Below are 13,333 nucleotides of genomic sequence, written 5' to 3' on the forward strand. Positions count from 1 at the left end.
ATCACTCACGTCACGAGGGTTTCCGAAATGGTCTGGAAACGAAGATTGATATATAGGATGACCTCATTTGATTACCGGAAAGTTTTCGGCATTACCGGGAATGTACCGGGAGTGACGAATGGGTTCCAGATGTTCACCGGGGGGGGGGGGGGGGGCAGCCCACCCGGAGGAAGCCCATAGGCCTTAGGTGTGCCACACCAGCCCTTATTGAGCTGGTGGGACAGCCCAAGAGGCCCTATGTGCAGGAATAAAAAAAGGGGAAGTGGGAAAGTGGAGAAGGACTCCACCTTCCAATCCTAGTTGGGCTAGGATTGGAAGGGGAGGACTTCCCCCCTTGCTTCGGCCGACCCCTTGGGGCTCTCTTGAGCCTCAAGGCAGGTCCCTCCCCCTCCCTCCTATATATACTGAGGTATTAGGGCTGATTTGAGACAACTTTGCCACGGCAACCCGACCACATACCTCCACGGTTTTTCCTCTAGATCGTATTTCTGCGGAGCTTGGGCGGAGCCCTGCTGAGATAGATCATCACCAACCTCCGGAGCGCCGTCACGCTGCCGGAGAACTCATCTACCTCTCCGTCTCTCTTGCTGGATCAAGAAGGCCGAGATCATCGTCGAGCTGTACGTGTGCTGAACGCGGAGGTGCCGTCTGTTCGGCACTAGATCGGAACGGATCGTGAGATGGATCGCAGCAACGGATCGCGAGATGGTTCGTGGGACGGATCGTGGGACAGATCGCGGGACGGTTCGTGGGACGGTTCGTGGGGCGGATCGAGGGACGTGAGGACGTTTCACTACATCAACCGCGTTTCTTAACGCTTCTGCTGTGCGATCTACAAGGGTACGTAGATCGGAAATCTCCTCTCGTAGATGAACATCAACATGTTAGGTATTGCGTGTGGGTAGGAATTTTTTTGTTTCCCATGCGATGTTCCCCAACAGGAGGCCGGATCACAGTGGGAACGGGGATACAAGATCAACAGCGGGCGGATCTCGAGTGAAGGTCGCGACCATCATGCCGCCAGTGAAGACTGTGGTTAGGCGGCATCAGAGGCGGTGATGCGTGCAAAGTAATTAGGAGGTTGCGGTCGCCATGTCGTTCGTGGGGAGCGGGGGCGACGTCGCAAGCGAGAGGGAAAGGGTAGGCATGCAACTGTGCGAGCGTGGGAAGGATTAGGTTTCCGCACACAATTTTTCTGTATTTTTTCCACCGGCTCCTGTATCTACGGGAAAAAATACCGATGAGAGGTTTGGTGGGAGGGGGGATCGATGGAAGTCCTAACGAAATGATGTACGGACTCCCGAATTAGGAGTAGAGATTATGTAGCAATCTATTTTGAATCATGACTTTCTAACACATTGATTGTCATTTAATAATAAAGATTTGATTTTTAGAAAGGATCCATGTGTTGGGAAAGTTAGAATTCGAAATTGTTTGTAACATAATTCGATTTTATTGTTTGGTAACGTATTATTGGTTCATGCCATCTCTAACATGGCTAGTTAGGATAATTTAAAAAGATTACGAAAGTTTTTATTGAAAGTTGAAAAACCAATGTGAAGGGATGGTGGTGGGAGGTGAGACAAAAATAAATCGGACTAAAAAACCATGGATACTACTATTCACCAACTGAGCAATTAGGAACAGAGATTTCTTAAAAGAAAAAAACAACAACAAAAAGTCAATCTTGCAAAAAAAATAAATATCAACACAGCCGAACAGGATAAGCATCTCTCTCGCGCTCTCAGAAAGTAGTAAAGGCTGAACAGGATAACGAGAAATCAGCGCCCGGCCCGCTACGCCTTCTTTTTTTTTTCTCCCGAAGCCACCACCGTCCTCTATTAAAACCTAAAACCACCGGCCGCCAAGTCCACTTCCAATCACCACCACCGCCGCCGCTTCCACCCGCTCCTCCGCCTGAACCCTAGCCATGGCGTGGCGCGGCGCTGCGTCCCGCACCGTCCTTGCCGCGGTCCGCCGCCCGGCACCCTCCGCCGCGGTCGGCGGCCTCCGCGCCCCTCCCCCCTTCGCCGCCCCGCGCCGCCGCATCCCTTCCCCCTTCGCCCCCTCCCATTCCACCTCCCCGCTCGGGGCCGCCCGGTAAGTCAACCCCGTGCAGAATTAGGTACTCACACTGCGCTGAGATGGCGATCTGATGTCTTCATGTTGTTGTTGTGTGCGTGTGTGTGTGTGTGTGTGTGTGTGTGTGTGCAGGCCCCTGGCGGCCATGATGGGGTCGCCGCTGACGGCGGCGGTGGTGCTAGGGCGGATGACGGCGCACCCGTCGGCCAGCGCCCGGGCCTGCTGCGAGCTCTCCCAGGGTACCCTCTTTTTCCGCCGTGCTTGTCAGGATCGCTAATCTAATCTAAGTTAGTGTCGTGATCTCATTTTCAAGATTTTAATGTATCTTGGTAGATGGTGAATTCCGTATTTTGTTTCCAGTGTCAGACTTCCGCGTTAGTTTTTGTGGAGAAAATTGGATATTTGCCATTTTTAATATGTGGCTTCTCAAAATTGCCACTTTCAAGATTGGATTCGCAAAATTGCCACTCAGCTCGCTGGCCCTTTGATTATCATGCCACTTCCTTTCTTTTATTGATTTTGTTTTTCCTTTTCCATTTATAAGCACTGGAAAGGACTAAACTACCCCTGATGCTTACACCAACTATCCAAATTCCAATCGATACTAGAACGAGCGCATCGGCAGCCGAGAATACCGTGCGTATTGCATCACCAATCTCCTCGACGCCGTAGCAGATCGCCTACATATCGCGTGCCCCCATCTTCTCGGCGTCGTGTGCTGTCGATCTGGTTGACCCGCGTGCATGGATTCTGGAAATTATTATGTTGAGCCTAAACCTTGCTTTGTTCAAAAATTATAGCTATTGATCTCTCGCTGCACAACTTGTCAACGAAGCTCTGCATTATTTGACGTATGGAGTATGTGCAAACTACAATCATGATCCCTAACCTGCTCCCCTGGTAGCTGAAACGATAAAATTGAATCCGGAAGCCATGCTTTGGTCTGAAGTGTGCCAGCAGACAGAGGAACTCCTCCTGGCGGATAACAGCTCCTCGGCGGCTATATGCTGATTTCCCTGGGCCTCCTCTCGTCCTGATGGGACGCTCCCTTCCTTCTCGTCATCCCATGCAAGCGGCCGGGTGGTTTAAGCGACGATGACGACTTGGTGGGCTGCGTGAGCAGGTGCTCTTACGAACGACGAGAATCTCTTCTGTTGTACCAGAATATCAGATGCATAAATAAATACGGGTACTCAGTACATCTGTATGTATACATACCCTCAGGGGCAGTTTGGTCTTGGCCGGCGCCTAAAACTAAGAAAAGAAAAAGGGTAAACAATAAAAGAGAGAAATGGCATGGTAATCAAGGAGCCAACGACCTGAATGGCAATTTTGCAAACCCAATCTTGAAAGTGGCAATTTTAAGAAGCCACATATTAAAAATGGCAAATATCCAATTTTCTCGTTTTTGTGTGAGTTTCCTAGCAATATGTTGATTTTGATCATTTCTCTTGGGGTTGTAGATCAGAACTTGTTTTCTGCCCGGAAATGGATAGGCGTGTTTTGAGCGAGCCTAAGTTAATTGGTACTGAAACTCTGGTAGGATTATAAAATGGTCAATACTCGAAAGAGCATGGACAAAAACTCCTGCATTTTGTGTAGAATGGGATAATGTTGCAATGGTGAAAATCGAAGTTAATAAAAGGGGGTTATATGCAATGCATGCTTTTTTTCCTACTTCTGTAATTAAGTTTAGTCAAATATCATCAAAACTGATATAAGGAGATTAAAATTGGGATTTGATAGGGAATGGGGACGATGGTTGATGTTGGAGGCTGGCCAGCATGACGGGGACTTTATCTCCTAGAATGATGTAGGTCTCCTCCTCTTCCCAGTGTTGTATTTCTTTTGCGACGAGTAATTTTGACAAACTTCCACGATAATAATAGCATTGAAAAAGTAAAAAAGCAAGAGCATAGGTAACTGTTGAGTGTTGGCTTTGTATGAGCGTATTACACTGTGTCTCAATGTTCAAAATGTCTTCTCACTTTTATCCCATTTATTTATCTCTTCCCGGTTAACCCTTTGTTACTACACCCTCTCTTCCCAATGCTAAAAACATACATGCTTCACTGTTAGTTAATTTTTACAAATTTGAATAGCTACATTGTGCACTTCAATATTCAAACTTCAATTGATTGAGGATATGTATGGTTGGGCTTTGTTAGGTAATGGAAAAGATGGGTGATGCGGGAGAGGCAAGGGTAGAGCATAGCTAAGGTGCTGATTTTGAACATGCACTCTTTTGGCGATATTGTTTTTTAATCATCATCATTTGAATGAAAGCTTGATGAGGTCTTAATGTATGGGTGGTAAAACAATTAAAGTTGTGTGGTTAATTCTCATAGTCGCAGATTTTAGGAATTCAAATTTGACACGTCGAACACATATTATTGATAAACTACAGATCATACGGTACTGCCAGTCTTTACAAGAAATGAACTATGTAACCAAGGATGCTGTGTATGTGATGTGTGCGGATTATCCAGTTTGACCCTTTTTCTACCACAAATGTCTAGAATTGAATTATGTTAAGACTGAAATAATGTTTAATCTTTGAATTCCATAGCAGCAGGCAGTAGCATACATTTTCCATAATTGCTCTTTATCGGGTCTGGTACCTTTCTTGCAAATTATGCCTTGAAGTTTCCATTGCACTTGAGCAAACTATTGAAGCTTGCTGACCATGTAGTGTTGTCATTTTGCAGGTACTTGAATTTGCCATGTTGATTCACCATCCTTTTTAAAGAGGATACAAATCTTGGATTCGTCTTTTGGAAAGCTATTCTGGTGCCTCCCTTTTAACCATTCGAGTTAGAAGAATGTCTCCAACAAAATAGCTTCTCTCCAAATTACTAGCCTAGACTGAAAATAATCTTCCTGTCATATGACATGGTTTATGTCATGGATTTAGCTTCCTACTTTTGTAGCGAGATATCTTTGTGTTGCCTGCTAAGAGGATTTGGTGGCACATTTTAAATGATTTCTTAGATTTAAATGTCTCTCCTTTCCACGAGCAACAACTGTGGTTACATTGTCACTTCAGTTTCCAGTTCAGCAGCAATGCTTGAGATATGTGTGTCTGGTTTCCAATCCTTTCTGTCTTCTGAAATGCTATGTTTCTATCTCTAAAATGTCCACTTCTTTAATCTTAGTAATGTCGAAATTGCTCGTTGATGGTCTCGCGGGGGTAGGCGGGCACCAGCCCTGACGAACTGCACCCAGCCAGCCAACCTGAGGCTCAGGCTCCTATAATCAACTTATCATGTTATTTTGTTAGCAAGTTAATCACCCAAAGTAGGTAAGATTACTGCTGTAAAAAATAATAAGTCGGACTAAGTTGTTATCTACAGATTCGGTTCGGTAGTGGCTTGTTTCCCAATTGTTAACTTGCTATAAAGATTGAGTTTGTTAGTGATGTGCTCCCCAAGTGATTCAGTTTGCTGGTGCCTGTAATGAGAGTATCATATAGTAGTATCATGCACGCCAACTAGATAATTTTGATGAGGTGGTATAGAATTAAATAAAGAAAGAGAGGGTTGAGTATCATATTATGATACCATATCATATTAAATGATGTGCTATTATATGTCTTGCATGGCAATAAATGAACTACTATGATACTAACATATGATACTATGCATTAGGAATGTGGTATCATAGACTAATATCATATGCATGATACTAGTATATGATACTACCCATTACAACCAGTGTATGATACTACACCTATAATGCATAGTATCAGTAGGATATACTCCCTCCGTTCCTAAATATAAGTCTTTTAAGCGATTTCATTAAGGGACTACATACAAAGCAAAATGAATGAATCTACCCTCTAAAATATGTCTATATACATCCGTATGTAGTCCTCTACTGAAATCTCTACAAAGACTTATATTATGGAACGGAGGGAGTATTATTTATTGCCATGCATGACACATAGTAGCACAACATTTAATATGATACGGTATCATAATATGATACTGAATTTTCTCTTTTTTCATTTAATTCTATGCCACCTCATCAAAATTGCATAGTTGACATGCATGTGATACTACCATTACGACCAGCCTTATAGTACTCCCTCCATCACAAAAATATAAGATTAGTTTTTTTATAAGAAGGGAGTATTTCCCAAGTGCCAGCTGTCCGCAAAAATTCAGTTTGTTAGTGGCTTGTTTCCCAAGTGTTAGCCAGCCATAATGGTTGAGTTAGTGCTTTGTTTCCAAGTATTAGCCGGCTATAAAGATTCAGCCATACCACACTAAGAAGTGCTTTAGGTTACAAAAGTTGTGCGCTTGCATCATACGGCTACATGCCACCGCAAGCCACTTCAGTTCTTGCTGATACATTTGACATTTACACATACTCAACCTCAGGCACAGGGTAAGGCGCAGGGACTCAGCCTAGTAGAACAAACTTGCCATCCACCTTCCGAAGGACATGGACAGTCATCGTCGCCTTCCCCGCACCTTTCATCAGCTCGAAGACGCACACATAGCCCTCGCGCAGCCTGTTGTCATGAACAAACTTGCTCCAGCGCCGGCAGTTGAAGCCTCGGGTGACGCTCCCATGGTAGTATTTGAGATGCCATCTCTCTTTTCTGTTTGGCCTGAGAAGCAGCATCTCATGTGATCTCCCCTCCAGATGATCAGCTGCAAATTTGCTGGGGACGATCTGCAGGCAGAGCATCAACTTGTTCAATATTGGTTAGATACCACAGTTCAGCAGCATCATGGAATTGGACTAGTAGCGTTGCTACTGAAGGGGTCAAGGCACATCTACTCTTTAGATAGTCTTGACTGCATTTCTTGCTTATATCAGTAAGAAAATCACCATCTTCAGGTATTTCTTAGATTACATATTCAGGAACCTAGAACACAGGAAAGACATCATCTAAAAAAGGGAAACATAAAGATGGAGTACATGAAGTTTTTGCCCAGGATCCCAAATCTAACAGCGAGAAGTTATATGCTGTTTCCCCATTCAAGGCAAACATTTTGTTCTGGGTTCCTTCCATTATCAGCGATAATGTAACAAGTATCCAGCGGTTTTCAGCAAAAACAAAACAAAAGCAGAAGTTCTATATATCTGTACTTTTTCATCCTGATAGCAGAAAAAATAAACTCACCAGGAAGTTGTTCGTGCGGCGAACATGAGTCTTCTGCAGGACAGCCACATACACAGGATTGCCTAATTGAATTGATGCCAGCCCGAATATTTCCTCCCGTTCATCTTCAGTCAGGCAATTTGCAAACCTTGAGTAGTAGAAGTAGTCGGATTCAGTGTGGCCGTCATCACTTTCCTCTGGTTCCTCTACCGCCTCGTTCTTAATATAATAGTTGCTGTTGTTTGGAGGTTCGTTCTCTTTCCCTGTGGGAAATACACATTATGTTCACCAAAGCATTTTATCAAAACGATCAAGCACAACACGGTCACTCTTGATTATACATGGTTTCAGGCTTATGCGGTAGCTGACCGCATCAGTTGTACAAAAGCGGAAGTTGCGGGGACATGCTGCAAACAGTTTGGCTAAAACTAATACGAATTCATAGTATATTTGATTACCCAACTTCAAATGGACTACACAAGATTACAGTTCTGGCACCTGGCACCGCCACTGGCTGCAAACTTGTACTATTATTTTTACTTACTTGATTTCTTTGAAGTGGAGGCCTTGTGAGTAGACCGAACCAGCTGCGACAAAGGCATGCTAGCATCGTCAGAATCGCTCAAAATGCAGCGCTCTTCACCGTGTTGACACACAATGCTATCAAACTGTTTGCGCATGTTGGGACCCTTTTTATCGGCGAAGAAACACGAAACCTTCTCGCAGCCGCTGGCATCAAAGACGAGTACATCAAAGGAGCCATTGCCAGTGCATTTGAAGAGCAGGAGGTCATTCTCCTGCAGTTCGTGAGCCCTGGCAAATTCATCCCATCCTGGCATGAAGAAGAGCTCATCGGCAATCTTTTCGACACCAACGCGCCATTCCTGGCCGCTTGGTGCTTTGAGAGTGAATCCTCCATTGGCGATCTTCCCGATGACATTGTTGGCAATCTTCTCTGGTATGCTCTGAGATGAACACAGTAAACAGGCATCTCATACAGTTTGCCTCAGTGGATGATAATGCAACAAAAACTCCATTCAGATAACAGGAGAGGAAACTAACTAATGCAACAAACCAATCGATGACTGTCTGTCATCCAGAAAGGGAAAAGATGTTCTTGAAAAAAGAAGCCATAGTGGACACTACTTCATACTTACAATGCGCTGCTGAAAGTCTCCTGTCATGAGCTTGAAGAACCTGATCTTGCTCACATCCTCCATGTGCTCCCAGTAGTAGTGATCCTGCCACTCCCTGCACCTCCCACACCTCCCCTTCTCATCCACCATCACCTCACCTGCCACCACCATTGCAGACATGCATGAAGCTTTCGTCAGTTGCCAAAGCCCCAAATCCATGGATGCAATGCAAGGAAAGCAGAGTATGGACGTACGTACATGCAGGATGCAGCTGACCTGAGGAAGGAGAGGAGGAGATGAGTTCTTGGCTTCTCCGATGAGGCTGGAACTCTTCTCCTTGATGTTAACTCTGCTTCAATGAGGGTGGGAGGCTGGGAGGGGTGGTTACTAGTGAGTAAAGTTTGACAGGTGTTATCACCGAGAGAGGGTAAATAGGAAGACCTTGACACTGACATGTGGGGTCAGGGTTGGACACGTGTTGATATGGCGAGCTAAAGTTGATGCTCGGTGGAGAGAACAGTGATGCGCAAATAAGAAAAGGAAGGAACTGAAGTGGGTGAGCTGACCAAGATGTGCGAACTGTGAACAGGCAGGCGGGTTCAGACCAACATTTTAGCGACTAGAGACAATAATAAGTTGCAAAGAGGTAAGCATGAAACAATTCACACTACTTCTAAAAAAATAATCCATGTACTAATTCAGTACACAGCTCACTACTTCTAGTAGCCACATTCACCCCTAAAGCTGCAGCTGGAGAAGCGAACCCCTCCCTCCCCCTCCGCGCCGCGGGCCGCTCCGGCCGCTCCGGCCACCCACCAACCCCTCCCTCCCCCTCCGCGCCGCGGGCCGCTCCGGCCGCGGCGGCCACCCACCAGTCATCATGGCCCCGAGCTGCGCGCCAAGACCCGCCGGTCCCTCGCCCGCCCGCGCGGTAGTCAAGCAGGGGGCAGGATCCGCGGGATGGGACGAGTCCCCTCCGGCTTCTCCGGCTTCTCTGTCTCCGCGCAATCCCCCCGCGCCGCCGCGAATCCTGCTGCGAGGGGAATGCTCCTACGCGGCGCAGGAAGGCTCCCCCCTTTTCCAAGCCGGTCCCGGCGCGGCTCCCTCTTCTGCAGCCCTACAGCCGACGGACCGGCCGAGGCCGCGCTCCCCACGACCCTCCGTTAATGCTCCGCGCCCGGACCCTGCTGCCGCTGTGACGCCCCTGCCGTCCCGTCGCCTCAGGTCCATAGTAGTTGCTCCTCAGCTACCCATTTCGGGACTGGTTGGGGAATGGTCAGAGGTGGCTCGCCGGAGGGGACGCGTTGCCTCGGCACACCCGTTGGTCCCCGGGCAGAGCTGGGCGGATAAGAGGCAGCACCGCCCCTCGGGCAGAGCTGCAGCCCCGCCGGCCTTCTTAAGCCAATTCAGAGGTAGATGTTTTCGGTGCCTCAGTAGCAAACACCGCAGGGCAGAGTGCAGAGACCCCATTCACTGCATACTCTGTAGGAGAGCTGGCCACATCGCCAGGAGCTGCCCTCGCCGCCGTCTCCCTCCGGGGGCGCCGGTCTCGGCTCACAGCCGGCTAGGCCCGCCCGCTCCTGGGCGACCGCTACAAGCGCGCGTCTGCTTCCCTCCGCCCCCGACCGCTCCTCTCATGTCGTTGCCGAAGCCTACAATGCTACACCACACCGACCCCGCGAGGCGGCCCAGGGACAGCCGCTCGGTGGCCGTCCCCTCGCCGGCAGTAGACCAGGCCATCTTCTTCCTCAGAAGCCACGCCGTCACCCTCTCTGCCGCCGACGGCGTCAACGCTTCGTCCCCCATGGCGGTGGGAAGGGCCCTGGAGGCGCAGCTCGCAGTGCCCGAGCACTCGCTGCGCGTCACGGCGCATCACCCGGAGCACTACCTGGTGATCTTCTCCCAGCCTGCTCAGCAGGTCAATGCGCTGCGCCGGGCATCCATCCGGGTCGACGGAGCCGTCTTCAACGTCGCCTCCTGGCACGAGCACGACCACGCCTCGTTCGGCTCACTTCTGCTCCATGTCCGAGTCGTCATCGAGGGCGTCCCCATGCACCTCTGGTCTGTAGAAGGGGCGGAGGAGATCCTCGGGAGGAAGGTCAGAGTGGATCGCCTCGACAGCAGGACGCTCGAGCGAGGCCACACGAAGACGTTTGCGTGCTGGGTCTGGACGGACGACGTCGGCAACATCCCCACCAAACACTGCCTCGGGATCCTTCCGAGGGGAGCCGGCCGCGTCGAGGAGATGGTCGGATTCTCCCCGCCAGACAGAAGAGTAGCTCCTCCTCCGGCGACGGCCGAGTACTCCATGCTCATCCACGTCGACCGCGTGGAAGATTGGACCCCCCGTCCCCCCGTTCCTCCCACTCCGAGCGAAGCGTCTCCCATCCTCTGATTCGGACGGCGACGACGCCCCCTTCCCGGCTGTCGCGCCCGCGTCCTGGACAATGGGGACCGAGGACGGCCAAGATGGGGGAAGAAAGAAGCGACTGGCACGCGCGCCGGTGGCCAGCGTTGGCTGCCGGGGAGTGGCTCGCAGCGGCCGAGAGCAAGACGGCGACGGGGATGGTGACCCGCGGGGGGGAGAACAACGCTCCTGGAAGGACGTTCTTCTCCGCCGTAGCCGCGCTCCGGCAGTCCACGCACAACCTCCTGCTCCTCGACAGCGCAGCCGCTCTCCGGCGTCGAGACGCCGGTCACGGGACTCCTCCGGCCGCCGCCGCTGTGAGAGGAGGGCCTCGGTCGGGAGGCAGCACCATGCACCGCGGGGCAGGTCCAGGCCTCCGCCACCCCACTCTGCCAGACCATCTCAGCCGCGTGAGGCTCGCGCCGAGGCCACGGGAAAAGACCCGGTGGATGAGTTCTTTAAGTCAGCGAGCAAGCAGCCGATCCCTCCCCCCGTAGTCGACGGCACGGCGGCGGACGTTCAGGCCGCAGCGGACGCTGTCCTAGCCGAGCCGCTGGTCTTCGACGAAGGGTCCCTGCTCGAGGCAGCGGGGGAGGCGCTGCAGCTAGACAACTTCAGTCCCACGCTGTCCGACTACGGCCACTTCAACAGGGCGACTCCCTTCTCCGCGCGCACGATGGAGGTCCAGCTGGGAGCCGTGACCAGTCGCGTGAGCCAGCTTGAGCTCGTCGAAGCTAGCGGCAGCAGGGCACCTGGCCTCTTCCGCGAGTGCAGGCCTCCTCTGCTGGCTGCGCCACCCACCAGAAGATCGGTGCCGCCGCCGAGGAGTAGAGTGCAGGCTGCCCCGACCAGGCACAACACGCGCCAGGCAGCAAACACGTCCACCGTCCCGGTAGCGCAGCGTGCCTCCCTCCGTCTCGTCAAGGAGCTAGGGCTGCTAGGACCGAAGGAAAAGATGACTGAGGATGTAGCAAAGGCTCTAATCCGACGATTTGACGAGCCTCTCTCGGACAGCGACATCACCGTCATCGCCAAGCTCACCCGCCTCGACGGAGAGGCCCTTTCAGCCATGGCTCGCATGGCCGGCCCTGACGTAGTGGCCGAGAAGGCCGTAGTCTAGTTATGTTAAGAGTAATTTTCGTTTTTATCCGGTGGCGACCGACGGGCAGCCGGTTAGAGCTAGGTTTCTTTCCATTGTGTAAGGTTAGCGAGGCCGTATCCTATCGCCGTCGTAGCTTGGGGCCTATTGGTGGGCGACGGCGATCCCCGGTTATGTTGGAGGTGTATGTTATGGGCCAAAGGCCAATGAAATATAGTCACCGGAGTCCTTTTAGTTCCCCCCATGAGTGAAAAGCTACCCCCGATCATGTGTTGGAATGTTAGAGGGCTAAACCATCCAGCAAAGAGGGAATCAGTGTGCGCGATGGCAAAATCATTGCGAGCAGCCATTTTGTGCCTACAAGAAACAAAAATAGACGCATGGACACCGCAACTAGTGCAGGAGATAGGAGGAACACAACTCACAGAATGCATCGCGCTTCCGGCGATCGGCACGAGAGGGGGGGGGGCGGCAATCCTATGGAATAAAGAGCTCGCCACAATAGTTTCGCATGCGGTAGGAATCTTTGCGATCACTGCAAAGGTCACCCTGCTAGGACAGACCCAGCCTTTCTGGCTATCCTCGGTCTATGGACCAGTGGACGATGCCAGGAAGGAGGCGTTCCTCCGCAAGCTATCCTTCTCTGCTCCACCGCCTGCGGAGCCGTGGCTGATAAACGGCGATTTCAACCTATTTTACGAGGCCAGGGACAAAAATAACCTTAACCTCAACAGGAGGCTCATGGGCAGGTTCAGGCAGGCCATCGACACTGCCGGGTTGAAGGAAATTAGATGTAAAAACCGCCGCTACACGTGGAGCAACGAGCGACAAAACCCGACGCTAGTTAGCATCGACAAGTTCTTCTGTAACCTTCATTGGGAATGCAAATTCCCCTCTGCGTCACTGCACGCAGCATCCACGGCCACCTCCGACCACTGCCCGTTAGTACTCACCGACACATCAACAACCGCACGCCCTGCCGTGTTCAAATTTGAAAACTTCTGGCCAGGGTTCCCGCGGTTCCACGACACGGTTGAACGGGCCTGGAATAGACCAGTGCAGTCTACCTGCGCTTTCCAACGTCTCCTCACCAAAATGACGCGTACGACACGGGACCTAAAGATATGGAGCAAATCCTTCTTCAGCGATTCAAAATTGCAATTCTACCTGGCGGCGGAATTAGTGCTTAGGTTCGATGTAGCGCAAGAAAGTAGGCGCCTCTCAGATGCAGAGTTTGAGCTTCGAAAAGTCCTCAAGCTGCGTATGCTCGGCCTCGCTGCGGTCGAGCGTGCACGACGGCGACAGGCATCTAGACTTACATGGCTTAGGATGGGTGACGCGGGAACAAAATTCTTCCACATCAAGATGAGAGCAAGGCGGCGAAAAAACTTCATCCACACTTTAAAGGCGGGAGACGACATAGCCACGACTCACCATCACAAAGAGGAAGTCATCTATAGGCATTTTAACGAAGGGTTAGGGAAAACAGCGGCACA

At 50.5% G+C, this 13,333-nt stretch overlaps 2 protein-coding genes and 1 long non-coding RNA gene across 7 annotated transcripts; 2 read left to right on the top strand and 1 right to left on the bottom strand.

Moving 5' to 3' along the window:
* Positions 1-1,765: 1,765 nt before the first annotated feature.
* LOC123395861 lies at positions 1,766-5,175 on the top strand. 5 transcript variants are annotated; one of them, XM_045090896.1, is made up of 4 exons: positions 1,783-2,100; positions 2,215-2,321; positions 3,829-3,895; positions 4,251-4,307. In XM_045090896.1, the coding sequence occupies exons 1-3, from the start codon at positions 1,931-1,933 to the stop codon at positions 3,846-3,848; spliced, it is 297 nt and encodes a 98-aa protein (XP_044946831.1). In that variant the 5' UTR covers positions 1,783-1,930; the 3' UTR covers positions 3,849-3,895; positions 4,251-4,307. The 5 variants fall into 5 exon arrangements, with proteins under 5 accessions (XP_044946828.1, XP_044946831.1, XP_044946830.1 ...); XM_045090895.1 differs by lacking the exon at positions 3,829-3,895 and adding an exon at positions 4,791-5,175 and having other exon boundaries at positions 1,785-2,100; positions 4,251-4,302; XM_045090894.1 differs by lacking the exon at positions 4,251-4,307 and adding an exon at positions 4,791-5,175 and having other exon boundaries at positions 1,794-2,100.
* Positions 5,176-6,317: 1,142 nt separating this feature from the next.
* LOC123395863 (B3 domain-containing protein Os12g0592300-like) lies at positions 6,318-8,890 on the bottom strand. The gene is made up of 4 exons (XM_045090898.1): positions 8,353-8,890; positions 7,740-8,160; positions 7,217-7,458; positions 6,318-6,762 (listed from the first exon to the last, which is right to left on the bottom strand). Exons 1-4 carry the CDS (start codon positions 8,548-8,550, stop codon positions 6,487-6,489), a joined length of 1,137 nt encoding a protein of 378 aa, XP_044946833.1. The 5' UTR covers positions 8,551-8,890; the 3' UTR covers positions 6,318-6,486.
* Positions 6,568-7,173, top strand: LOC123395864. The gene is made up of 2 exons (XR_006609843.1): positions 6,568-6,660; positions 6,733-7,173. It is a non-coding gene; the product is annotated as an uncharacterized LOC123395864 (long non-coding RNA).
* Positions 8,891-13,333: the final 4,443 nt, after the last annotated feature.

Source organism: Hordeum vulgare, chromosome 5H (assembly GCF_904849725.1).
Source record: "Hordeum vulgare subsp. vulgare chromosome 5H, MorexV3_pseudomolecules_assembly, whole genome shotgun sequence".
Taxonomy (NCBI): domain Eukaryota; kingdom Viridiplantae; phylum Streptophyta; class Magnoliopsida; order Poales; family Poaceae; genus Hordeum; species Hordeum vulgare.

Bases quoted from the DNA above. Each gene is read 5' to 3' on its own strand.
- LOC123395863 (XM_045090898.1), bottom strand. From the start codon at position 8,550: ATGGATTTGGGGCTTTGGCAACTGACGAAAGCTTCATGCATGTCTGCA. The intron at 7,459-7,739 runs GTAAGTAAAAAT...TATTTCCCACAG, and splicing joins CTCCACTTCAAAGAAATCAA to GGAAAGAGAACGAACCTCCA. The intron at 6,763-7,216 runs GTGAGTTTATTT...CTCTGCCTGCAG, and splicing joins GCCGCACGAACAACTTCCTG to ATCGTCCCCAGCAAATTTGC.
- LOC123395861 (XM_045090893.1), top strand. From the start codon at position 1,931: ATGGCGTGGCGCGGCGCTGCGTCCCGCACCGTCCTTGCCGCGGTCCGC. The intron at 2,101-2,214 runs GTAAGTCAACCC...GTGTGTGTGCAG, and splicing joins TCCCCGCTCGGGGCCGCCCG to GCCCCTGGCGGCCATGATGG.